The 27393-nt window shown below is 40.7% G+C and overlaps 1 protein-coding gene across 16 annotated transcripts in view; it reads right to left on the bottom strand.

Annotated features, from left to right (window-relative positions):
• GIT2 (G protein-coupled receptor kinase interacting ArfGAP 2) overlaps positions 1–27393 on the bottom strand; it is a 53678-nt gene that overhangs the window by 10736 nt on the left and 15549 nt on the right. For 3 of the 16 annotated variants that reach the window (XR_001514999.1, XM_006770309.2, XM_006770321.2), the window contains 10 exons: positions 23507–23552; positions 23363–23368; positions 21934–21985; positions 17937–18009; positions 17594–17691; positions 16463–16574; positions 13282–13424; positions 11146–11295; positions 7238–7486; positions 5475–5564 (listed from right to left, as the gene is read on the bottom strand). Coding sequence is in view for 15 of the 16 variants with exons in the window: in XM_006770309.2 (XP_006770372.1) it covers positions 5475–5564; positions 7238–7486; positions 11146–11295; positions 13282–13424; positions 16463–16574; positions 17594–17691; positions 17937–18009; positions 21934–21985; positions 23363–23368; positions 23507–23552 (1019 nt within the window). In the remaining variant the exon portion in view is untranslated. Of the gene's footprint in view, positions 1–5474; positions 5565–7237; positions 7487–8032; positions 8798–11145; positions 11296–13281; positions 13425–16462; positions 16575–17593; positions 17692–17936; positions 18010–21933; positions 21986–23362; positions 23369–23506; positions 23553–27393 lie in introns of those variants that run through there. The other 13 variants (XM_006770313.2, XM_006770310.2, XM_006770314.2 and 10 more) reach the window with 13 other exon arrangements.

The raw sequence follows: 27393 nt of genomic DNA, 5'->3' as shown, positions 1-27393 counted from the left end.
AGAAAACTAGTATTGTTAATTGATTGCCACATGTTTGTGAATCAAAATAGATTAACCTGGGGTATACTTGATTTCCAACCATTTTTATCTGTTTCTCAAAACACCTCACCCTCAAAATATAAAGATCTGATGCAACTGTGGGAATTAAAAAATCGGTGGCAGATTTAAGAGGAATGGTAAAAATGTGTTGAGCAAATGGCAGCACAGCTAAGTATAGGGCCTTCCAGGGCGACAAAATTTGAAGGGGACCACATTCCCTTGAAGTACAGTGGGGCCCTGACTTACGTGTGTCCCAAGTAACGAGTTTTTTGAGATACCAGCTATCTCTCAGCCGATTTTTTGCATTGAGTTGACAGAGTAATTTGAGTTAACGAGCTCCTTAAGGAGCTTGCTCTGGGAACGAATTAAACTCGTTAAGTCAAGGCCTCACTATATTTAGTAAACATGGGTTTCCCTCAGTATATATTTCATCCATAACGCTTGAGAACGTCTTCATCTAGAAATCAGTGGAAGCTGATTTAAAACCTAAACTGATTACTTCAAAAAATACAAATCTAAGCTATTTCCAGCTCTACACCTTGAATTTAATCCGAGTTAATAAAAACATGTGACTTAAGGAATTGTACTAATGCTGCAATAAAATGTGGCTAAAGAAATAGCTAAAAAAAAGAGAGAGATTGCTATATAGTTGTTCCTTAAAGAACACAGGCTGGTGTGGCTCAATGGTTGAGCACCGACTCATGCACCAAGAAATCAGTGGTTCGATTCCTGGTCAGGCACGTGCCCGGATTGCTGGCTTAATCCCCAGTAGGGGGTATGCAGGAGGCAGGAGATAGATGTTTCTATCTATCTCAGTCCCTTCCTTTCTCTCAAATCAATAAAAAAAAATACATATTTTTTAAAAAGAATACAGGATTTTTTTGAGAGAGAGAGAAACACTGATTAGTTGTTCCATTTACTATGCATTCATTGGTTGATTCCTGTATGTGCCCTGACCGGGGATCAAACTCGCAATGTTGGCCTATCGGAACGATGCTCTAACTGAGCTACCCGGCCAGGGCCACAAAAATTTTTTTCAATTGGCCTGCACAGTTCAATTGACCCACATAGTTCAGACCCACGTAGTTCAAACCCACATTGTTCAAGGGTCAACTGGTGGTTGGACATCTGCATATGCAAAGGGCCAACCTGAGTTATAATCAGATTTTTGAATGCAGGAGCGGTCAGTGTCCCTAACCCCTATGTTGTTTGAGGGTCAGCTGTAAACTGAGAGCCTTGTTTAAACATCTGGAGACTCTACAGTTTCAGCCAAAAGAGTGGCTACCTTAGAGAAGTCAGTTTAAGAAAAATCTACATAAAAGGTAATTATTTGCTCCTTACTGGTAATGCTGCCTGGTCCTCTGAAGGCCCTCATGTGGACAGGCAAGGCAGCCAGCCCCCAGGTGGAAGGCTCCTAAGTTCACATTACATTTTGCTTACTATCCTCATGGCTTCGCTCTCTCTCCCAGGGAAAAGGCTCTCTTTCTCTGTCTGCTGGTCTTTCGCGTTCCCCTCAAATGCTCTATTTGGTCCTAGCCCAGGGGTGGGCAAACTTCTTGACTTGAGGGCCACAATGGGTTCTTAAACTGGACCGGAGGGCCAGAACAAAAGCATGGATGGAGTGTTTGTGTGAACTAATATAAATTCAAAGTAAACATCATTACATAAAAGGGTACGGTCTTTTTTTGTTTTAGTTTTATTCATTTCAAACGGGCTGGATCCGGCCCGCGGGCCGTAGTTTGCCCACGGCTGTCCTAGCCACTTTAATAGAAGACACTTGTGCTGGCTCCTAAAATTCATACTTTATCCACTCAAATTGATCTGGCAAATGATTAAAAGTGTTAGAGAGTTTAAGTTCTGTAAATTGACTATAACTTTTAAGATCCCTTCGCTTATATCTCCTACAAGAAAGCCATTTCTGCTTCACTTGCTGCCCATTTGATCTGGCTTCATGAGTCAAGCCGTGAGTCAATGGCCACTGGACGTCTAGATGGAAGACAAAGGCAGGCCCTGTGTCCAGTGCAGGAAGCAGGCTCTTCACAGGTGATCTCAAAAACAAACACTCATCTTACCTTTCACAGGGAATGTTTGACCAATCTTTAAATTTATTTTCCTTCAGTTTTTACACACACACACACACACACACACACACACACACACACACACACACACACACACACACACACACACACACGTAAATATAATAAAAAGACTTGCATTTAAATAATTATTCTGGAAAATTCATCCAGAGCTGTTCCAGTGGAAAAATCTAGAAAACAGAATTAAGCCCAGAAAATCCCACATTTTATAATGGATGTTTTTGCCTTCCTTGGTATAAATTTGATAATTACAAATCAAATGCACTACCCTCACAATGATCAAAAGTACCAAGTTTCATTAAACATTTTAGAAGAGTAATAACTCATATCTATAAAAGTACTCAGGAAATGTTTCTCCAGCACTGAAAAGAATGTTTGGCAGGAAATCAGTTACTTACAAATTAAGTTCTTCATTATTGTTGACAAAAACATAATAGGATTTCAAGTTAGCCAGCATTTAATTTTGTGAAAAATTATCGTGAACATGCAGAGGTAAGATCTATTAGTTAAAAGTGCTGCTCTCTCAAAGCTGTTAATAGAAAGGTTACTGTATAGCTCAGCGGTTCTCAACCTGTGGGTCGCGACCCCTTTGGGGGTTGAACGACCCTTTCACAGGGGTCGCCACTGGAAAACACATATATAATTACATATTGTTTTTGTGATTAATCACTATGCTTTCATTATGTTCAGTCTGTAACATAACAGTAGCAAAATTACAGTTATGAAGTAGCCACGAAAATAATTTTATGGTTGGGGGTCACCACAACATGAGGAACTGTATTAAAGGGTCGCAGCATTAGGAAGGTTGAGAACCACTGGTATAGCTGGTGCTGGTTCAGTTTATTCTATAGATTTGTAATTTCTTTAAAATACAGACATGCCATATGAACCTAAACTCATGATAAAGCTTCCAGGAATATTCAGGATTATCAGTTTAAATGACTTAATTGTTAATCTTGTATAAAACTTCATTTCAGAAAGCAGTCCTTGCAATTATTATCAAAACTACCAGAAAAAAAAGTTTTGGTTTTTTATTTATTTTTATTTTTTATTTTTTATTTTTTTTTTAGTTTTGGTTTACTTTCATAGTGGACAAAAGTTTACTTGACTCAAGTAAAAGTTCATGAGATATTTCATTTCTACTAACTGCCCCTTAGTTTAACTGAAATATTGTAATAAAAACACTGCAGATCCTTTTTAGAATTGCTCAGAAGACTTGAATTCTTTTTAGTAGACTGCTCCAAAGCTGTGGAAAAGAACCCTTAAGGGGCCCCGATGTGCCATGTGGCACCGGCAGTGGAAGAGAACAACCCATCATTCCTACGTATGTGCAGGGAATGGACAAAGGCCAGGTGCAAGTCCTAGTGTCTATAAAGGGGTCGCGCACCCACAGCTACCTTTCCTCCTCTCACCTTAGGGCCACGGCCCTGGTGTAAAAAAGGAGTGAGCGGGGACCTGACTGCAAGTCTTCAAGGCTTGAGCTCTTTCCACGTGTGTCCCAGCTTGCCAGCATGTGCTCTCCATGCATGAGACTGTTTTATAAATGGACAGTGCCTTTGGTAGCCGGGATGTCACCTAAATCCCTAGGACCCTTTCACTGACAAACCAAAAAGCTGGGTCTGACCCTGGCTGGTGTGATCCAGTTGGTTGGAGCATTGTCCTGTGCACCAAAAGGTGGTGGGTTTGATCCCTCGTCGGGGCATGTGCAGGAGGAAACTGATTGATGTTTCGCATTGATATTTCTCTCTCTCCGCCTCTCTCTCACTTCCTGTTTCTGAAATCAATTAAAAAAAAAAAAAAAGGCTGTGCATGGAGGAGGTACTTAATAAATACTTGTTACCTGGCTATTCTAGAGTTTGCCTGAATTGTGTACTGTTACTGGGAATGCAAGTTATACATCAGAAAGTGAACTTGCTCTGGCCCGTGTGCTCAGTGGTTAGCGCAGGGGTGGGCAAACTTTTTGACTCAAGGGCCACAATGGGTTCTTAAACTGGACCGGAGGGCCGGAACAAAAGCATGGATGGAGTGTTTGTGTGAACTAATATAAATCCAAAGTAAACATCATTACATAAAAGGGTACGGTCTTTTTTTGTTTTAGTTTTATTCATTTCATACGGGCTGGATCCGGCCCGCGGGCCGTAGTTTGCCCACGGTTGGGTTAGAGGGTCGGCCTGTGCCCCAAAGGGTCACAGGTTCTATCCCCAGCCCCGGTGGGGGAGCGTGCAAAAAGCAACCAACCCATGTGTCTCTCTCACATTGACATTACTCTCTTTCTCTTCCTCTTTTTCCCTTCCTTCCACTCTCTCTAAAAACATTAATAGAGTCCGGCCAGTGTGGCTCAGTGGTTGTGTCGAGCTATGAACCAGGAGGTCATGGCTTGATTCCTGGTCAGGGCACATGCCCGGGTTGCAGGCTCAATCCCCAGTAGGAGGCATGCAGGAGGCAGCCAATCAATGATTCCCTCTCATCACTGATATTTCTCTCTCTCCCTTTCCCTTTCCAAAATCAGTACAAACCTATTTTTAAAAAATATGTTTGACTTTTTTAATAAAGTTCTTATCCTTAATTTTAGTATTTTAAAGAGTCTTCTATAAACAAAGCTCATGTCCCGGGTTCGATTCCGGTCAAGGGCACGTACCTTGGTTGCCGGTTCCTCCCCAGCCCAAGCTCTGGTCAGGGCTCATGCAGGAGGCAACCAATGGATGTATTTCTCTCACATCAATGTTTCCTCTCTGTCTTTCCCTCTCTCTTCTACTCTCCCTAAAAATCAATGGAAGAGTATTCTCGCGTGAGGATTAAAACAACAACAAAAAAGAAAGTTGGACTTGACCAACGAATAAAGTGAGCAGCTGCATACTAAAAGCTGCCGAGACCTCCAATTCTGCCGTGTTGCAATGCTTACATGAAACCCAGGGACGGCAAAACCTTGGTTTGTCAAGTATGGTGCTGACAAAGTATGGTAAGAGGTTAAAAGAAATGAAAAAGCATGTCTTGGTGTTTCAGTTAGTCCAAATATACTAGTTTTAATCTGATAACTGAAGCTCTGAACAAATCTGACAGATGTGCCCCACTACAATATTTAACCAGCAGCCAGCTAATCTGATTGTTTAAAATGACAGTATGCTCAGAGTAAATGTGATAGGGTGAACTGTGAACTTGGTTAAATAGTACATGAAACAGAGCAATGTGGAGTTAGACGAAAGGGTGGCCGTCTCCCACAGGCGTGTGCGTGTCCATGCATGCTGCTAGGAGCTGCCTCATGCAGGACAGGGCAATCAGCAGGAGGACAGGGGGCCAGAAACACACAGAGAGCCGGCCATTCAGAGTGTACTTAACCCTTCGGGTGCTTTCGTCCCTGGACCAGGAAAGTGTGGAGGGGAAGGAAGGCAGAGACGAAGAGGAGGTCACAAGCGCACTCCTCCCGATCTGAAAGGGGAAAAAGAAACACACTCGGGAAAATACATACAACAAAACCCTACCACCTACCACGGCCTCAGCCCCGGCTTCCCAGGAAGAGTCCTAAAACGCTACTCAATACACGAGGTCAGTGCTGACATGTCTGTGACAGGCGGCTGACTGCCACACTAGCCGAGGACAGATGCCCAGACACGTTTAATCCCTTAGTGAAATGCCTTCCAGAAATTACTCGGAATTTATAAAGCTATTTTTTCTATATAAGGGAAAAGATAATATCTAGCATAATTTGTCAAATTTGCTGGTAGTTTTTTAAAAAATAAATATCCTTAAACAAATATTTTTAATTAAGACAGATAATATGAAATGAGAAACTATATGAATGATTAAAAGTTGGTATGTTGTCTATTTTTTAGTAGATATAAAACATTTGCAATAATGAAATAATGACATTCTTACATTCTAAGTGTTTCTAAAATAAAAAAATACACTATGGAAACTAACAAAGTTTGCTTTTCTTAAGTTTTGTTTTTTAGTTATACAAAAATAAGGTTTTTTTGTGGGTTTTTTTGTTTGTTTGTTTTTCTTGACTGGAATCGAACCTGGGACCTTTCAGTCTGCAGGCCGACGCTCTATCCACTGAGCCAAACCAGTCAGGGCCAAAAATAAGTTTTTAAATTTAGCTCAATGACATTCCATTACACCAAAAGTATCAAATCAACTGCTTTAGAATGTTTAGCCCAAACTTAAAAAGTTGAAGTAATATATTCCCAATTACAATATAACAACACAGTAATTTTACCACACGAAAGCTGGACAAAATTAAACTAGGGCTTAATTTACTAGACCATACATATTCTTTACTTTGAATTTTCCCTGAGAATTTTTTGGAAACTTACAAAATTTGACTGAAAAAAATAACAACTGTGACATTCAAAAAGATAAATATTATTCTCTAAAAATCATCACATAAGTTCAAAACATCTGTGACATTTTGTCAAAAGAGATTTTTAAAATAAATCTGAAAGAAATATATTATTTTAAAACCTCACAACACAATATTATCCCATTGTAAAATAAGATGTTAGCAGCCTTTACAGAGCACAATCTTTGGAACACAACACTTGTAAAATCAATGTAGAGTTTTTACACCTCATTCTTATGAAATGGAGCGCCAGGGGATGCGGAAGCGAAGCAGGCACGCTGACCACACGCGCAGACTGAGGAGCCCGAAGCTGTGGATGTCCAGATCACCGAGGCCACCTGCTCAACTGGGAGGAGCAGAGAAGGCGCCTTGCATTCTATGGGCTCTAGTTCATAAAGGGGCATGGACCTGTCTTATCGACCTCAAAGAATATGGCGCTTACTTCTAGTGGCAACCTTAACCATTTGTTTTTGTTTTTGGAAATGGGGAAGAAAGTTGGTTATAAGAAAATAAAATTCCAATAGGGAGAAAAAGGGGAGGGGAGCTGAGCAAGAACCAGAATATCGGTTTTGTTGGAAAACTTTTGGCCAATGGCCCTGTGTGCTTATGGTGCTCCCACAAGCATCTGTCAACATGTTAATACAGCAAACACAACTCTCATAGCCCAATTTGGCAAAGCAGAGACGTGGGCATCTACAGGTTCTGAAGAGGGAACGCAGGAGGCAGGCTGCACAGAGAGGGAACAGTGGATGGTACTTACGTGTGCAGGGAACGGCTGCAGTCTCGTCCTGCTCTCTTCGGGGTGGCTCGCTTCTCCCACGGGAAGGTATGGCTTCTGACCTGATCCCGTCTCGTACATGGACATGGGCCTACTGCCCCGGGCGGATGGACGTCGCTTTAAGGAAGAGTGGTTGGAAGTATCTGGGTACTCAGAACCAGTTTGCACCTGATATATTTTGGTTGAGGCCTGTTTCCTGAGGTTCGAATTTTCACTCTGGAGTGTTTGAAGCTGAAAGAAATGTTTGGCAGTGGGACTGTGTTTTTCCACAGCAAGCAGAAAAAGCAAACACCAAATAAATGCATACAACTACTAGCTTTAAACAATAATAGCTAGCTGGGTTGAAAGTAAAAGGCAACTATACATGAGAATTCTATCTTATAGAATGAATGAAACGCAATCAACTCACTTCATCGCTGAAGCATGATAAATAGCTTAATTTCTAAATGTGGAAAAGTTGCAGATTAGACTTTTTAAAAACAAAATGTCTAACAACTTAAAATTTGGTCATGGCAAACCTGAGAAATGTTTGCAGGCAAGCTGAACTCTGGATTTTCCTAAGGCTGTTGCTAGCAAGAGCTTGAGATCATTAAGACACCACTTAGGTAACTTGCTTTTCAAATGAGCCCTGAGCAATTTGCCAATGCCAAAAACGCCAGCGGACACCATGGAAGCAGCACAAAAGTTACTGGAGTTGCTGTGCAAAGCAAGAAAGACAATGGAGTTCAGCTTGTGAAAAATCAGGTCAGCTACCTCCCAGAAAGCCAACAGGAAAAATTATAATCAACAAGTTTTTATTTCATAATATTCTTGATGTTCCAAACAATGTAGCACACGTTAAAAAAAGAGAGGGAGCCGAATCATGGTATGCTTGCTGCATTAACATATTACAAAGAAAACTGAAGACCTGTTCTGTTAACATCGTCATCCGAACGCTCCACGCAGCACGCTCACTTCCCTTTGGTGATTGATCAGCTTTCAGCCAGAGCTGGAATATGTAGCCTCTCTCTCCTTTGGTTTTGTCACCCAAAATTGCGACCATGATGGTGTCAGCTTTAAACACTCTAATCTGCCTGGCACCACCCCATTTAGTTAGAGGCTGTCACTTGGAGACCCTGAATGCTCTTTCCATGTCTCACATGCAGGTTGCTTCACGGCGTCTGATGAATGAGAGTTAAGGGATCAGCAAGGAATCATGTTACTCTTTGGCGTCTGGCATTTTAACACAATTAACTGAGTCCAGTCTGCAATGTCCTTCCTCTCTGGTGCTCCTTCATCGTCCATGACATTTATAAGCTGGGTGTGGTGTGCGTTCAGCTGTCTACTCTTTGAGAGTGACTGTAAAATCTGACCAAATTCCCCACCAGGGCCAAGGCTCAGGTCCGCAAGCAACTGCATCTGCACCAGAAGATCATTACTTTTTCGATAGTAAACCAGTCAGTGTTAGGAGTTACTTTCAATTTTTATTTACAAAGCACCAATCTGTGAAAATGCACCAATAGTGGCTGCTCCTCTTCATTAATTAGCATCTTTTCCAAGCAACTGTTCAAATGTGAAAGATCAAATAGAAATCACGCTACTTTGTCAATTCTATATAGTTATATATTAAAAAACTTTACTTAACTTTGAAATAAAATCAATACATCTTCGCTAAATAAACATATCTCACATACTTTATATTAATAGTGCCAAACTTCTGTGAAAGCCTGGCGTACGGCCTCTGTCAGAGAAATACCCGCATCCTCCGTTTTCTGGAAGAGTGACCCACGAAGGACTGCCTCTACACCACAAAGCCTTTCAGGATCTAACGTGTCTGCAACTCCCTTTCCAAAGAAGAAACAACAGCTGCAAAGTGACCAGCAGCCATGGAAAGTCCCTACATTCCAGGACACAGACAGGCGTAAGGTGCCTGTCAAAACTATGTCTTAGGGAACCCATATCCTAAAGTGAAATGGTCAAGGTCCAAAGAGTGAGGAGCTTAACTGACACACGCCTGCCGATGAAGGAGTGGTGTCTGGTCACATGTCTATGTAAAAGCCTTCTCTTAGGGAGTTGAAGATAAGGATGTTTCATGTCTCTGAAACATCCAGTCTGGATTTTGCTTGCAAGTGTTTTGATGAGCACATTTCCTGGTCTCAATCTTTAAGAACTTTAGTATTCTGTATTTAGAGAGACATCTTGGATGAATCTGAATGATACTTATCTTATTGAGAACTAGACCACTTTTTTTTTTTATTTGGAAGGAGTACAATAGGAAATGATAATTTACAGATAATCCAATAGTTTCAGAAATCAAAAGCTTTCCCAAGAATTGAGGAAATAATCCATCAGCAACAGCAAATAATTTCACTCTCTATTTCTTAAAGCAGCTTAAGACATTTGCTTTCAGAGATAGGTTATCTCTGGCAATTTCTACCAGTACTAAAAGGAGCATTAAAGAATAAAAAAGCTGATGCTTAGCAGGCTGACTTACAGTGGCAATGTCAGCATGTTTCAGAAAAAGGCACCTCAACAAAATTATTAGTTCAATTAATGGGTCAAACTGTAATTTATTAAACAAAAGGTATTTCAGAAAAGACAGAGGAAGTGCAAGCCCTGTACGTTATGGCTGCACACCAGGGCCAGCGAGGCACAGAGCAAGTGTTAGGTTAAAATCTGACTGATCTTCTTGTCCCCTTCTATTATAGCTAGTACAGCCATCTATCTCAATATGTCTCAACAAATGATCTAGAACCCAACATCAAAAGAACCCTACACCACGCCCAGGCCAGGGCGCACTGCAGTGTACTTCCCTGACAAGCAGAGGGCACAGTCCCCACCTACTCCTGTGGCCTTCCTTTAGGAAGCATCATTGAAAAGGGCCCAGCCTTGGGGGGGAAAAATGGACACATATGTAATACCCTTTGTAATACTTTAAGCAATAAAAAAAAAAAAAGAAAGAAAAGGGCCCAGCCACAAATGAACTGCACCACGCCCTCTGTTCTTGATAATGATGCCTTGGTTTTGTTCAGGGAAGTGTACAAAATCTCATATTGTGGAGAACTGAATGATGGGATTAGTACCTGTGAAGTCTTGGGCAGAATTTAGAACTTTTCAACTTTCTTGTCTTAGAATTCTCATAAAAAATTAAATATGTAATCCTCATCTGAAACAAATTCCTTGCTACTGTTAGCCACACTTCTTTTAGGGATTAATATATTAATGTATTTCTGACTCTCTTAAAAGGCAGTGAACAAGAAAATGCTAAGCAAATGGGGTTCTTACTAGTGAATATCTCTCACTAATGTAAACAATGTTTTCTTATATTCACTGAGCACCTGCTCCGTGGCAGGCCCTGCTCCAGGCTCTGAGGACATCATAAACTAGTGGTTAAGCACTGGTGAAAAATAAAGTGGGGATGCGGGACAGGGCTGCCAGGGCGGGGGTGAATAACAACTCAGAATAAGAGTGAAGAGGGAGCTCCCCTTGCATGGCGTGGGGTGGGGTATGATGTGGAATGCTGATAAACACATATACCCACCAGGGCTTTCATCTGCTCTGTCTTCCTGCTATGATTATTCTTGTAGAATGAACAACAGGAAGAATCACATCCACGGAGTGGCATCCAGGATCCCAGGAGGCACAGAATGGTGCAAGGGTTACTATAACTGATAAGCACCTAATAGGTTGTATGTTTCTCCTATTGGGACATTTACTCTGGATTTACTTATCAAAGCTACTTTACCTGCAATATCCAAACACTACTTCCAAAAAGACAGCTTGGCCCAAAGGTTTTAGGTCTGTTACAGTAACTGTTTTTCTTCCCTCTAACCACAAGTGTTGTGCCTGGGACTCTTCCTTATACTATGGGGTTAAAGCGTCAATCATCCTGGCATTTAGTAACATGTTACCTTTTTCTGCATAATTCTCAGCTCGTCACTCAAGTTGTTATTCACCTTCATTAGCTGTTGTATCTTGGCCTCAGAAGCCACTAGAGCGTTTTTGACCTCCATAAATTCCTGCACAGTGACTGGTCCATCTGATAAATCTGAATCTAGGCTCTAAAAATAAATTGGGGAAAATGTTCACAATCTGAGACGATGATAACATTCAAGACTAACAGCTAAAGAATTTCAAATTCTGACCATGCCAACTGGACTGCAAAGTTAATCAAACTAAATCAAGGCTTCTGAGGGTAATGCAAAAATAAAACATTAAGGTGGGGTTACTATAATATGTGAAAAAATTTAAAGTCAATATTTTCTAACAGAATAGGCAGTAGAGCTATAAACCTACTCTGACAATGACTCTCTAAATGCATTTGTCTTGTCTGTCTTTCCTTGCTCATTCATTTTTCTTTTTTATTCGTTCTTTAATTCATTCACTCCAACAAAAGTTTATTGAGCACCAGGCAGTGTTCTGGGGATATATAGGAAAATAAAATAGACTATGATTCCTATTCCATGGCATTTATATCCAACAGAGTGAGGGAGGGGAAAAATTAAAAAAGTAACTATGCAGTCTGACTGAAGGTGGTAAGTGTGGTGGAAAATAGATAATATGGAGAAGGGTAAGGGGCTAAGGAGCTCAAGTAGGACTGAAGGTGGGCGCATTTTACTTCGACAGATGGGGAAAGCCTTTGGGCAGGTGAGATGTGAGCGGCAGCCTAAAGAAGGTGAGGACAGTAGTCAAATGGCTGTGTAGAGGAAGAACGTTCCAGCCAGCGGCAGAGCTCAGCTAGAGGGAGTGGGTGTGCAGGGCAGAGAGGAGGGGGAGGCCCGTCAGTCCACAGAGGACCCTTTCCCGTAGGGTCCTGCCATGACCTTCGCTTTCACCAAGTGAACACAGTGCTGCTGGGGAAACCTGGCAGGGGTGTTTCAGACACACGACTCTCGCTGTCCTCTCCACATTCCCTGCATCTGCCAATGGTACTACTATTTACACAGTCATGTGAGCTACAAATCCCTGACACACTTCTGTAAGTCTATCTCCCCCCGTTCAAACATTCAACTATTCTATCTTCCTGCCCACTCATTCTCAAATGTTTGCTGAGCCCCTCTGTGGGCTAGGTCTGGGCCATGGTCCTGGGGATTCAGCAGGGGGTGGGCCAGCCAACCCCAGCTGCCCCTCCCTGCGCTCACACTCTGCTAGTGACCTCTCCCCCATCTGGACCCTCCCAGCCAAGCCCTAAGTGGCCTGGCCAGCTTTTGGGGAGTATCCTGATTGGGTTCCTTTCCTCTGCTCTCTGACGTTCCAGAACACTACTCCCAAAACACAGGACCCCAAATGGCTGACAACTGCCTCCTGCCCTCCCTAAAAGCTCCCTGGGCTTGGCTCTGCCTGCCAAGGTCCGTGCTCTTCAGTCTGCCACATGGTGTGACCTCCGCCCTCTGCTGTAGCTTTGGTTCCCACTCCTTTCAGGCTCTCTACACATCAGCAGCCCACCCCCTACGCCTCCCAACCAGATGCTTTATTTCATTTTCTCTCTGCCTAGACCACTCTTCCCTGCCTTTTCATGTGCCCAAACCAATGCATCCTTTAAGACACGTTAAGAGCCATCCTATTCACAAAGCCTCCGGCTACACCCGCTCAGCAACAAGTTGTGTCTCCTCTCGGCTCCCAGTCTCTTTTGTTGGTGCTTATGACACATGTCACTGTGTGGCTCTTCCTGCAGCTACCTCTCCTCTTAGGCAGTGAGAGCCTCACAGGAAAGGGACCAGACCTCATTCAGGGGAGTATTACTCAGAGAAGTCACTAGATAAAAATTTGTTGAAAGAATAAAACACACAGTCCCTCCTCACAAGTTTTATAAAGTCACAACTGCAGCAGGGCCACGTGAGTCAGCAATGACTCAGGGACAAAGGACTCCCAGTTTTAAAACTATTTACCTCGCTTGACCTTTGTTTAGCTCAAGCTCATCAGTGACCTCAACTGTACCTCATAGCACTTTCACAGGGCTAGCCCTCACGTGGCTTACAAGTGAGCAATTCTGCAGGAGAAAAGAGTGTTAAAAGAATCACTGTCTCCCTGCCTGCGTGTCATCTCACCTTCTGCCTGTTTGCCTTGCTGGCAGTGGCTTCCAGATCTGTGTCTTCATCTGATGCCACACTGTCATAGTCCGGCTGGTCATTGTCTTGACTCTCAGTACTGTGCTGGTTATTGATGGTTTTCAGTATGAGCTCCACATTGTCTATCAATAGAAGCAAATAACTTTATTCAGGCCTAAAGAACTTTTTAAAAAGTTATTGATTTTTAGAGAGAGGGAGGAAGGGATAGAAACATTGATTTGTTGTTCCACTTATTTATGCATTCATTGGTTCATTCATGTATGTGCCCTGACCGGGGATCGAACATGCAACCTTGGAGTACTGGGACAATGTTCTACCAACTAAGCTACCTGGCCAGGGCCTCAAGAAAAAGTTTTTCCCCAAAAAACTATTGGGAGGACTTTTGGGTTGTTATTAAAAGACTGAAGGAAAATGACAGCGATAGAAACCAGACAGACAGCCTACTGTGAACTGCACAGATTTAAGCATCCCTCTGAGCTGCTCACCAAATGTGGGAAAATCATTAGAAAGAACTACTCAGACAAAGGAGGCTGGTTCCCAAGTTTCTAATCACTCAGTGAGATAGAGTATGGCTCCAAATCATGACGATGAAGCTGTGCTAATGCAAGCTTAATTGTGATTACCCAGGTAACATCAAGTCAAAATAGAAAGAAGATTGTTAAAGTGGAGCCTAAACACTAGGTGCTCAAAGAGCAGGCACAGGTATTTAGTCAGCTGGATGCCAGTGAGAGAGAGAGGAAAAAACAGAACGATCCAGCAGCCACACACATGTGCGTATCAGAAAAGAATGGTCTTCAAGGGAGCAGGGATGATTCTATGGGCCCTAACACATTTTGAATAAAAGAATTCACAAATTATCCAAGTCTCTCCCATTTCTTTCAGGTAACTCAAGCTAACCTCTAACTTCCAATATTATTTCTGGGTATTTTGATAGATAATATCTGCATGATAAATTATGGCTACGTAAATTTTAATTTTTAGAATTAATATTTAAAACACACATAGCACCTGATTATAAAAGTAACAGAGATTCAACATATATATAATTATTATTTGCAGCAGTTATGGTCTATAAAGTTGCTGTAAAGACTGAGTTAGTAAATAGTGAACCACTGTTTTGAATGGAAACACAGGGTTAGGTTCCTGCAAGCCTCTGGTCACATTTCCATCGACTGACCAATGAGTAACCTTGTTTTATGTGTGCTGTGTTTAAAGACGCCTACAATATGTATTGTTGATTCACTAACAGTGAACTCACAGCCAACAGCAGAACTCATGTCCAAACGAAGCTTATCTAACAGGCATTTTCTCCACAAGGCATAGCACAGCCTTCAGGTGCTTACGAACCCTAAACAGCACTTCCGCACTACACCTGTGGCCCATTTTAAACAGTAAAATTACTATCAGAAAGCATAAAAAATGTGAAAAATATAACACTACACAGACCTTGAAAAGGACACTTGTTTACAATATGAAAGCTGAAACAAAAGGCAAAGTGTGATCTTATTCAATCTCAGCTGGGAATATATACTTTTGGTGACTCAAGTTTTTCAACACTTTGCACATGTCTACAAATTACCATGAAAGTGCTATGAGTACTGATTTTGAGGTTACAAATACACTTTAGTGAAGAGGTAAATTTGCAAATATGGAATTTGTGAATAATGAGGACTGATTAATATTTATACTTACATGTGGTATATTCACTTGTACATACGTATGTTGTAAATGTTTTCCTTACAAAATTGGTATTATACGAAACTAAACCTTTATTTAAAAAATTATTACTTGCCCAGCCAGCGTGGCTCAGTGGTTGAGCATAGACCTATGAATCAGGAGGTCACGGTTTGATTGCTGGCCAAGGACATATGCCCAGGTTGTGGGCTTAGTCCCCAGTAGGGGGCGTGCAGGAAGCAGCCAATCAATGATTCTCTCATCATTGTTTTTTTTTTCTCTCTCTCTCTTCCTCTCTGAAATCAATAAAAATATATTTAATATAGTTTTTAAAAGTTATTACTTTATACTGTCATTATATATTCTCTGAAAAGAAAGTCTGTGCAATACTATTCCAATATGTGACTAAATGTTGCTCCGTTGTTTCTAATGTTTTCAGTATTATATAAAACACACACACACACACACACATATATATATATATATATATAGAGAGAGAGAGAGAGAGAGAGAGAGAGAGAGAGAGAGAGATAGATAGATATATATAAAACGCCTCTGATTATTTCTCCTCAATTAACACCTAGAAATGGAACCACCAAATCAAGAGAGTATGTACATTTTGGTACTCCATATTTATGAAAGCACCCTTATCATTGCATCTTCACCAAAGTTTAATAAGCTTTCTTAGAACTTGTTTACTCCTGGTCAAACCAGTAAAATCAAGAACAAATTGTTGTCAGCTAATGAGTACTTACTGTCTTTGGGAATGTAATACTGACTGAAAACTTAATTTTTATGGTATGTATTTCTTCTGTTTAAATGTTTTACAATAAAATGTATTATAATTAGAAAAAAGCCCAGAGGACAGTTTTGCGGCAGAATGCAGCTTGTTCTTCAGCACAGAGATAGGTCCCTGAGCTACGGAACAAGCCTCCAAAGGGCGCTCAGAAAGAGGCACTGTGCTCTCTACAATTTAACCCACAGTAACTCTCACAGCAGGCATCTAAAGGTTATAGTAACAAACTTTGCATGTGCCCTTGGCTGGAGTTGAACCTGGGACCCTGCAATCCACAGACTGACGCTCTATCCACTGAGCCAAACCAGCTAGGGCTAGAACTCAGTTTTGTAGGTAAGCTACAGCAGATGAGCTGTAATTTCAATAAAGAGGGCTTATTTTCTTAAGTACTTTAACAAGATAGTCAGACTTTTGGGTTAATTTCAGGATGCAACTTTATAGGAATAAAGACAGATGACCCAAGAGGGAAAAATCACATATATGATATATATTTGAATAGCAGTTAATAATGTTGAAATATTTGTAATTCACCAGGGCTCAGGGAGGCAAACTTTTTGTCCCAACATGGTACCAATAAAACTTACAGGGTTTTAACTAAGCTATTCTGTTGATGGCTGCTCTAATCATTTTGTAACTTTAAATCTAGCACTTGTGTGAAATTTAGAAGCAAACTTGGTTTGAAACAGTTACCTTTTGAACTAGAGAGAGAACTGCCTTGCTGTCTTCTCTTGGCATCACTGAGAATGTCAATAACCAGCGTGGCAAACTCATGGGCATTAAACCGAGCTAATTTCTGTCTGCCCTGAAGGTGAAAAAATAATTGAAAATACTCCCAAATGTCAAAATACACACATAGATATTCACATAAACATCGTCACGCTATTGGTAGACTTTGGCAAAGACCTTCCAGCACGATCAAGGCATCATCAACCTCAGCCAAACTGAAGCAACATTAACATTTTCCTTGCCATCAGTTTAAAACCATTTACACAGATCTATATAACACTTAAATTTTCACAATGCATATTTATTTTAGGGAACAAAACCAAATTAATTCTACTTAAAGCTTTTTTTCCCCCTAATATCAAACAGTTTTTAAATAGATGTAGTAATAAAAAATTAATTTGGAGGGAAATTTTAAAATTGCAAGATAAATTTATAGACTAGATGCTGAGATTCCATCATTATATATAACCATTAATCAATAAAATTTAAAAGACCTTCCTAATTTTATCAACTTCTCTCCTCTTGATGGGTGCTTAGGCTGTTTTTAATGCTCTATTACTACACACAGTGCTTCAATGAACATTGTTCGTTGTGCATGAATCTATTTTTATTTTATTAGAACATATCCCCAAATAAAGAATTCCCATGTGAAAGGATGGACACTTAATTCTGACGCTTCTGAAATAAGTTAGCAAATAGTTTTTCTAAAGTCTGGAACAATTTAAGCTCTTATCTGCAGCATGAGAAAGCCCATCTAGCCAGATCCTTACCAGTTTTGGAGTACCCCTTATTATACGCTTTATTAATTTGATTGATGAAACTTTCATTAATGCCTTTAGGTTGCTTTGTTTGATTACTAATGAGGTTAAATATTTTTTCACATGAAAGGCCATTTATATTTCTTCTGTGAATTGTTTTATGTTCTTATCCAGGCATGTACTGCTATCTACTGCTTTTCTTATCAGTTTGTGTGTATAAAGGCCATTAATATTTGAATCAAAAATATTAAAATACCTGTCTTGGAAAAATAAAATACCAAGATATCAACTATTCTCAAAATATCACCCTGGTCACTTTTCACACTCAGCCACTTGCCTGGTTCCGTGTCGACGAGTACTCGGGATTGACCGGAAGGAAGGGAACGACGGTTGTCTCGGTCACCAGGGTGCTGTGGTTTTGCGTGGCGAGCCAGACTAGCCAGAGGAGAGAGCCAGAGACAGAATCTGTCACTACGGGTGCGCCACTTCTCCTCTGAGAGCTGCGGCCCCGCCTTACTAGGGAGACTCAAGGAAGCACACTCCGAAGCCAACATACACAAAAGGAAATGTCCACACGTGTTATCAGGACAGGAGAAATTGGGCAAGTAAACACGGAGGCTGGCAGCTTGTCACTGCCCACTGATAACAAGCATATTAGGTAAAGCCCCATGTTAAGTCACCTGCATCAGTCTCTCGCCTGTCAACTTCATCGTACACATCCATGGCAAGTTCTTCAAACAAGTGATTACTTAGCTGAAAGTAAAAAAATATCAGGAACACAAGGGACAAGGGTTAACACTAGCAGAATGAGTGGGGACTGTGACTTATTCACCCTTTTATCTCCAATGTTTTATCCAAAGCCAGTGCTTAGTAAATACCCACTGTAACACAGACAATAATATTTCCAAAATAGTGCAGATCCTCCAATATGTCTGCGCCTCACTCTCTATGGTATGCAGACAGGGCTGTGCTGTACAGGAGGTAAGAGACATCTACAGTGCCTCTCTCGAACACAGGGTGCAGTGCTCTACTCTTCATGTGATATCACTTTAAGTCTTCTCTTTTGCTCTTGAGAATATTTGCCAATGCCCCCAAATATAAGGGGTCATAAACCCTTGGCAGGATAAAGATGCCAAAACACGCAATTTTGAGAGGATAGAAGATGCCATTGCACAAAAACATCTCTGCCCTGGCCAGTGTGCTCAGTGTTTAGAGTGCCGGCTCTCACTCCGAAAGATCATGGATTCAATTCCCGGTCAAGGGCACATACCTGGGTTGCAGGTTTGATCCCTGGCCCATTGGGGTACATGCAGGAAGCAACCAATCGATGTGTCCCTCTCACATCAATGTTTCTCTCTCTCTCCCCCTCCTCCTTTCTCTCCCCTCCCTCTCTCTAAAAAATCAATGGAAAACATATCCTCAGCCCAGCCGGCATGGCTCAATGGTTGAACGCTGACCTGTGAGCCAGGTCACAGGTTTGATTCTGGTTAGGGCACATGCTCGGATTGCAGGCTCAATCCCATATGGGGCGCGCAGGGCGTAGCCAATCATGATTCTCTCTCATCATTGGTATTTCTCTCTCTCTCTCCCTCCCTCTCTGAAATCAATAAAAATATATTTTAAAAAAATCCTCAGGTGAAGATTAACAAAAATAAATTAATAAAAAATATCACCAGACCTTGGTTAAGCCTCTTTGCTATCTTCCTCAGTAGTAGCCCCAATCCCCAGAAGAACTGAGCATCCCCAACAAAGGATAGGTTGTCTGATCCATATGCTGTGCAGGGTCAGCCAACAAAATACTCCCCAGACTAGGTGCCTGCCTGGCAGCAACCGGATGGTCAAGGTCAGGGTCTTCCTTAACCCAGACGAGGCTAAGCCCCTGCCAGGGTGTCTCCGGCTCTCTCTATGCTTTTTTCCTCATAAATGCACCCTGACAATTGGTGGCTGTTACTTTTCAGTTGACTGCTTCCCCATTCTGTGAGTGTAAACTGAATTTGCTCTATTCTCTGCTGTGTTCACCACATCCACACACAGTACCTGGCACTGAGATGGGGCTCAGTACATAGGCAATTACACATTGATCACAAGGCATTTTATGCAGCAATTTTAAATGCTGGTTACACAGACCTCATGGGAACTCATTAAAATGGATACAATACATTGCTGGGTGAAAAAAGCAGGATATAAAATTCTAAAATTTTGATTGCGGCCTCATTTAAAAAATAAAGATATCTGAAATAAGAATTAGAAGAAGTATTCCAAAATATTGAGGCTGAATCCATTAGGAGTATAGTGAATAAGGATTATTCCCCTTTTCTATTTTCCAAATTTTCTCTTGTGTGGTTACATTACATTTATGGCAAAATAAACTCTGAGAGTCTTTTGCTGGATAAAGTGATGATGAAGGATTGAAAACTTGAACTTTCATCATCAACATCTAGTCTCTTTCCTTTGAGGAGATACAAGCTAATGTTATTACTAACAATAACTACAGCAGCAATACTGATTGAGGGTTTACATCTAAGGTACTGCGTTAACATCATATTTAATATTCACAATACCTCTATGAAATAGTAACTACTATTATTCCACATAACAAATAAGGAAATTGAGGCACAGAAGTTAGTATCTTACCTGAAGTCACCAAGTCAATAAATGATCATAGATCTGAGATCCAAGTTTAAGTCTCTCACAATGTTAACATTTGCTAATTCAAGGAATACATTACTAGTCTTACTATATTTATCTTAGTTTTTTGGGATGGAGGGAGGAAGGAAGTAGGTAGAAATGGAGGGAGGAATGAAGATTAGTTTTTTGGGATGGAGGGAGGAAGGAAGTAGATAGAAATGGAGGAATGAAGTTACTATAGCAGCGGTTCTCAACCTGTGGGTCGCGACTCCTTTGGAGGTCGAACAACCCTTTCACAGGGGTCGCCTAAGACCATCCTGCATATCAAATATTTACATTACGATTCATAACAGTAGCAACATTACAGTTATGAAGTAGCAACGAAAATAATTTTATGGTTGGGTCACAACGTGAGGAACTGTATTTAAAGGGCCAGAAGGTTGAGAACCACTGCACTATAGGCTAAACACTGAATTGGCCATTATAATTGGCTGTGGTCACCTGTGAGGAGACCATGGTGGGGTCAACAGCAGCAGCAGCTCACCCTCACACAGCAGTTCTGAGCTGCAACCCCTGCTACATCACTAGCTCCCTCTCTAGGAGAGGACACCAAGGCAGAGAGACACCAAGGAGCTTGTCGGAGCTGAGACCTGTACCTGAGCAGTCTGATGCAGAATCCAAGTTCTTGAGAGCTGTACTCAACTTGGTTCCAGATATTCACCTAGTGCCTGCCACATACTAGAAATATTAGAGACATAACCCCAGCTTTCATGTGGCTTTCAGCCTAGCAAATGTAAAATAGTCAAAAGGAACTTGGGCTTTATCTATAATGTTGGAATTATTTATAATAAAAACTGGTTTACATAATATAATTAAAAGGAAATCACAGAATATTTATTGCTGACTCCAAAGCTTATCATCTTAACTATATGACCTCCTTAATTAAAAAAAGGCGATAAAACACAGACACACAAAACCATACAGAACACAGAGACACCAAACAAATTGCATAAAATACATTTATTTCATATTACAGTTAAGTAGTAAAGATAAATTCACTTTATGTAATATTTAGTACTTAATATTATATCAATTTCAGTTGGGCTTTGGGAAAACTACTACCTACATTGTGAAGGTGGTCATTTTTCAGCTGCTTGAATGATGAAAGGGATGGAAGCTGGGAAAGGGGAAAAGAGGATTCCTGGAAGAGGACGTGAAGGTGGCAGCTAAGGGACGAGAAAGCACACACAACGGGAACAAGATGGGAGGTAGGGCAGGTGCTACTGAAAGGTGAGAGAGTTGGCTGTCCTTAGAGTTAAAAATCTTGGTTCTGATCCAGAGCAATGGGACAGCTGGAGAGGGTAATCTGGTGGTTAAAACTGGGGAAGAGCTTTAGTGAAGCTTCCTTTGTGGGGACTACACAAAGAGAATTCACCCCCAGAGAGGAGATTCCTGACTAACCCTCAGGTGGGCAGGATGGAAAGAATCACTCAGATTACAGCGAGGCTTGACCTGCAGAACTAGGCAAACTCTGAGCACACACCCAGGGCAGGCCCACCAGCTTTTTAAAGCATACATTTATAAAGCTCTGATGAATGGCATGGGATAGGCAAGAAAGTTACAACCGAGGCTGGACCCCAATGGCAGCAAGTGAATCTCTGGTACTCACCGTTCCAGCACCTGCTTTTATCCACCTAAGCAGCCTATGAGGCTACAGGAAGCAATCCCAAGAAGTGTGTTCCACTGACTTATTTACAGTGGGAGAAACAAGGAACTCTTAAAAGGTGGCACAACTTCCTAGTAGCAAAAGCACAGTCTTCCCATTTAAAATAAGAAAAATGGCATTATTTGAAGCAGAGCCAATAAACTGGATATACTGAACGTATAGTACTTCCAGTCTTCATGCCTATATACTCAATGGTCTGCTTCCGGTTTAACAGCATCTAAGAGTATGTAACAGTCATCTGATGCAATAGGAAAGAGCTGAGAACAGGTATTAGCAGGATACAGTTCCCATACTGGAATTCACTAGGAAATAGAGATACTCACAGATTGAAGTTTCTTCTTAGCAGCTTTTGCCAATTCAGACAAATCCAGGCTGCTAAGAAAATGTACAAAACTAATAAGCAAATAAATAAAATCTTTGTGTGTGTGTGTGTGTGTGTGTGAACTCTGTAGAAGATAAAGATGGCCAAGGGATCAAGATATTAATCAGAATTCATGGACATGTTCAGAGCCAAAAACTCTATAGCCCAGAAAGAGTCAGTGAGAAAAGTTGGAACAGAACAACTTGGTGAAAGTAACTCCTTCTAGAAATACCATGATAACCCTGGCAGGTTTGGCTCAGTGGATAGAGAATCAGTCCGTGGGCCAAAGGGGTGCCGGGTTCGATTCCGGTCAAGGGCACGTACCTTACTTGCAGGCTCCCAGCCCTGGTCAGGTGCATGGGGGAGGCAACCAATCAATGTGTCTCCCTCACATCGATGTTTCTCTCTCTGTGTCTTTCCCTCTCTCTTTGACTCTAAAAATAAATGGAAAATATCCTCAGGTGAGGATTAAAAAATAAAATTAAAAACAGAAATACCATAATCATGTAATATGGTTAAAAGAAAAATAATCACCTACTAACTAAAACACAAAAACTAATGAGAAAAGTCACCATTTTTGAACTATTAAAAAAAAAAAGCGTGGCCCTGACCAGTTTGGCTCAGTGGATAAAGCGTCGGCCTGCGGACTGAAATGTCCTGGGTTCGATTCCGGTCAAGGGCATGTACCTTGGTTGCAGGCACATCTCCAATCAATAAAATATATATATATATATAAAAAAAAGCATAGTAGAAGAAAATATCAAAAGGGCAGAATGTGAAAAACCAGAATGGCAAGATTACATCTAGAATAGCAATTAATCATTTCATAAACTCTTGACAGTATTTGTACAAAGATAACTGCCTAAATTAAGGGTTCATTACTACAGCTTCAAACTCATCTGACCTTACAGATACAGTCCACCTTTTGTTTAGCAATGAGCTAAGAATAACGTTTACATTTTTAAATGGTTGGAGGGCGGGGGGTGGGGGGGGGACAAGGAAGAATAGTATTTCATAATTTGTGAAAATTATATATAAATTCAAATTTCAGTACCCGAAAATAAAATTTTATTGGAATAGGCATGCCCTTCATTTACATAGTGTCCATGGATGCTTTCATCTACAATGGTAGAGTTGAGTAGTTGAGACAGAGGCTGTATGGCCCAAATATTTACTATCTAGCCTTTAACAACAACATAAAAATTTGCCAATCCTGTAATAGACAAAGAATATACTCTCATATAATAAAGAAATATTCTTTGAACATAATGTATAAACATACTGTCACAACTAGCTAATACTGTGACAATATCACAGACTCCAATTTTCATATTAGTAAATTTGTTACTTGTGCTCTTTCAAACTTAAGTTTTATATGGTGGTTTACTTACAGCCGTCTTATTTCCAAATTGTATAGCAATAAAAGAGAAAAATGTATGGGCTTTGTTAAACACAAAATATTATACACTTAAAGACTATACAACCAAGGAAATATTTGAGACAGATAAAATTGATTGGTATTTAAAGGACCTTACCTGTCTGCCATTTGAGGTATAATAAAGTGCTGTCCATTTTTGTGATCTGAAACAGAAACCAAGCCAAAATTTGTTCATAAAGGAGCACCCCCATTATTTTCTCAATTTATGTTTTGCAATTAGTATCATCCCATAATTATGAATTATGTGGGGGAACATAAGTTGCCAAATTGGCTACAAGTTCCCGAAGCCTTGGCTGGTAGCAAGGATCGTATTCTCGTTTTCTTTCTGGCACAGAAGTCTAGACATCTTTAAGCAGAAAGCCTATGCTCACCCTAATCCTTATGCTTTGTTCATCCCCAGTATAAGTGATGACCTTCAGCCATGGAAAGAATGCTTAGGGAGCTGAATTAGCTCACAGCAGGCTTCCATGTGGCATGCCACATTATCTCCATGTGGCATAGGCAGGGCTTCCTTGAGCTTTGGTGGCTCACCCTCAAATTAATCTATCTATAATAAAAGCATAATATGCAAATTGACCAAACAGCCGAACAGCAGGAAGACCTTCCAGAAGAAGCCGGGACTGCTAGGGCTGTCAAAATATCTTTTGATTATTTGATTGACTTTAATATTCTATTTTATTTCTAGAATTTTTGAACATATAACATTATTTGTAGTCTTTTTTTAGTGGTTAAGCTAGGGATTATAATACACATACATTTTTACAGTGTACTTAGAAATAACATTTTACCATTTTAAGAAGGCAATCTTATCTCCATATTTCTCTCTCCCTTTTTATGTTGTAGTTGTCAAATTTATTACATTGACATATGCTGAAAACCCCACAAGATAATGTTATAAACTTTTACTTTAAACTACTATACATATCTTAAAGAACTTAAGGGGAAAACATAGCTGTTATTTTTATCCAGATACCTATCATTTCTGATGCTCTTCTTTCATTCCTTAAGTTCCAAGATTCCTTTCAGTATCATTTCCCTTCTACTCAAAGAACTTGCTTTAGCATTTCTGCTAGAGCAATTAATTCTCTTCTTTTACTTCATCTTAAAATGTCTTTATTTTGCTTCATTCCTGAAGGTTATTTTCACTGAAAATTGGAGTCCTGGATTGACAACTCTTTTTTGTTTCAGCACTTCAAAAATATTGTTCTACTTTTCATATCCATGGTTTCTGATGAGAAATCTAGTCATTCAAATAATTGTTCTTCTATGTGTCATTCATTTTCTTGCAGTTTCAGAATATTTTGTTGTCTTTGAGCAGTTTGATTTTAATATATCTGAGTGACAATATCCTTGAGTTTATTCTTTTTGGAATTCTTTGAGCTTCTTGAACCTGTAAGGGTATGTCTTTTGCCAAATATAGAGATTTTAGCCAATATTTCTTTAAGCATTTTTTCTGTATCACTCTCTGATCTCTTTCTGGGAATCTGATACAAATGTGACCTTTTGCTATTGTCCCACAGGTCCCTGAGGCTCTGTCTAATTTCATTATCCTTCCACTCTTTTTTTCTCTCTACTGTTCAAAACTGGGTAATTTCTAGTGAACTATTTTCAATTAGTCACTCTTTTGTCATCTCCAATCTGCTATTAAGCCTATCCAGTGAATTATATTTTTCAGTTATAATATTTCTATTTGGTTCATTTCTTTATCTTCTATTTCTATGCTGAGATTTTCTTCATTTCTATTTGTTTCAAGATGTTCACACTTTTTAGAGCATGGTGTTCCTGTTTGCTTAAAATTTTTTGTCTGGCCAGAACCGGTTTGGCTCAGTGGATAGAGCGTCGGCTTGCGGACTGAAGGGTCCCGGGTTCGATTCTGGTCAAGGGCATGTACCTTGGTTGCGGGCACATCCCCAGTGGGGGGCGTGTAGGAGGCAGCTGATCGATGTTTCTCTCTCATCGATGTTTCTGACTCTATCCCTCTCCCTTCCTCTCTGTAAAAAATCAATAAAATATATTAAAAAAAAATTTTTTTTTGTCTGATAATTCCAACAACTGTGTCATCTGAGGTTGGTGTCTGTTGACTACTTTTTCCTTACAAGTCTTTGGGATTTCCCTGGTGTCAAGTCATTATGAATGGTATCTTGGACATTTTAAATATTATGTTGTGAAACTGAGTCTTCCTTACATTTTATGGACAATGTTAATTTTTTTTAAAATATGTTTTATTGATTTTTTACAGAGAGGAAGGGAGAGGGATAGAGAGTTAGAAACATCGATGAGAGAGAAACATCGACCAGCTGCCTCCTGACACTCCCTACTAGGGATGTGCCCGCAACCCAGGTACATGCCCTTGACCGGAATCAAACCTGGGACCCTGCAGTCTGCAGGCCGACGCTCTATCCACTGAGCCAAACCAGTTTCGGCAGGACAATGTTAATTTTTTTTAAAAAATATGTTCTTACTGATTTCAGAGAGAGGGAGAGATAGAAACATCAATGATGAGAATCATCGATTGGCTGCCTCCTGCATGTCTTACACTGGGGGGTCGAGCCCCCAACCCAGGCATGTGTCCTAACTGGGAATCAAACCATGACCTCCTAGTTCATGGGTCAATGCTCAACCACTGAGCCACACTGGCTGGGCAGTATTTTTGTTTTAGTAGGTTAGGTTCTACCTCCTGGGCCAAGTGGTGAGAGAATACAGAGAAAAATAAAAGCAATCAGGATTCCCCTCATGCTCTTGGTCAGAGATTTAGGCTGATTTAGCCACAGACTGCCTTGGGGCTAGGGTAAGGGGAAAAGGAAGGAAAAAAAATAAAAAATTAAAAAGGGAATCCTCCAACTCTATGTCCTGTAGGAGTCCTACTTCCTGCTCCTCATACCAGACCGAGAAGGCTTCTTTGCATCTGTTATATAGTTCCAGTTTCAGGCTGCGGTAGAGGCCTCATCAGAAGTACAGAACACTCACCACCAACTTGATGGTACCTTGAGTTCCCTAATTCACAAGCTAGAGTCCTTAAATAGCTATTCCATGCATTTGGTCCAGGGTTTTTAATTATACTCAGGAGAGACAGGGTGGGGTGTGCTTACCCATCTCACCAGGAACTGGACCCTGATCAGGGCTCCTAACTCTATGTACAACCAGAGTGGAGAACCACTATATACATGTATGTGGATAGTCTACATCAGGGGTAGGCAAACTTTTTCTGTAAAAGGCCAGATAAATATTTTAGGCTCTTTAGCTATATGGTCTCTGTCACAACTACTCAACCTACTCAACTCTGCTTCTACAGTGCAAAAGCAGCCATAGAATATGGAATCGACCTGGCTATCTTGTAATAAAACTTTATTTTAAAACAGGTCATTGGCTGGATTTGGCCCACTGAGCCATGGTTTAATGACCCCAGTTCCACCTCAAAAATAATGGTGGTTAAAGGTAAAATTCACTTTGGGGCTTTTTTCCATTCCTTAGACAGCAGAATTCTTCAAATAACTACAAAAGTGACTGCTTTGCTCCTGCATTCTTAGTCGCATTATGTGCCAAAAACTGTGGTGCACATTCAGTTTTGGTTTAATTACGCTCTTTGATGCCTGAAACAGTCACTATCTAGAGCTAAAATCCTATCCTATCTAATAAAAGAGAAACATGGTAATTGGCGTATGACCGCTATCCTTCCCATTGGCTAATCAGCGAGATATGCAAATTAACTGCCAGCCAAGATGGCAGCCGGCAGCCAGGCAGCTTAAACTGAACATGAGGCTTGCTTGCTTCAGTGACGGAGGACTCCAATGTTCCCCTCTGAGCCTGCAGTTTGAACATTGTAACAAATACAGAAGCTGCGAGCCCGGATGTCAGAGCTGGAGTTGATACAGAGTTTCGAGTAGAATCGAAACAAACCAGATACCTACTTTCAGCAGCGGAGGCCTAAGAGCTGGAGCCTCAGAGCTTGGCCAGAATAAAACAAAGAAAAGCAAAAAGGAGCGG

This window comes from Myotis davidii, unplaced genomic scaffold (assembly GCF_000327345.1).
Source record: "Myotis davidii unplaced genomic scaffold, ASM32734v1 scaffold803, whole genome shotgun sequence".
Lineage (NCBI taxonomy): Eukaryota > Metazoa > Chordata > Mammalia > Chiroptera > Vespertilionidae > Myotis > Myotis davidii.
This window is presented reverse-complemented; position numbering and strand designations above follow the sequence as displayed.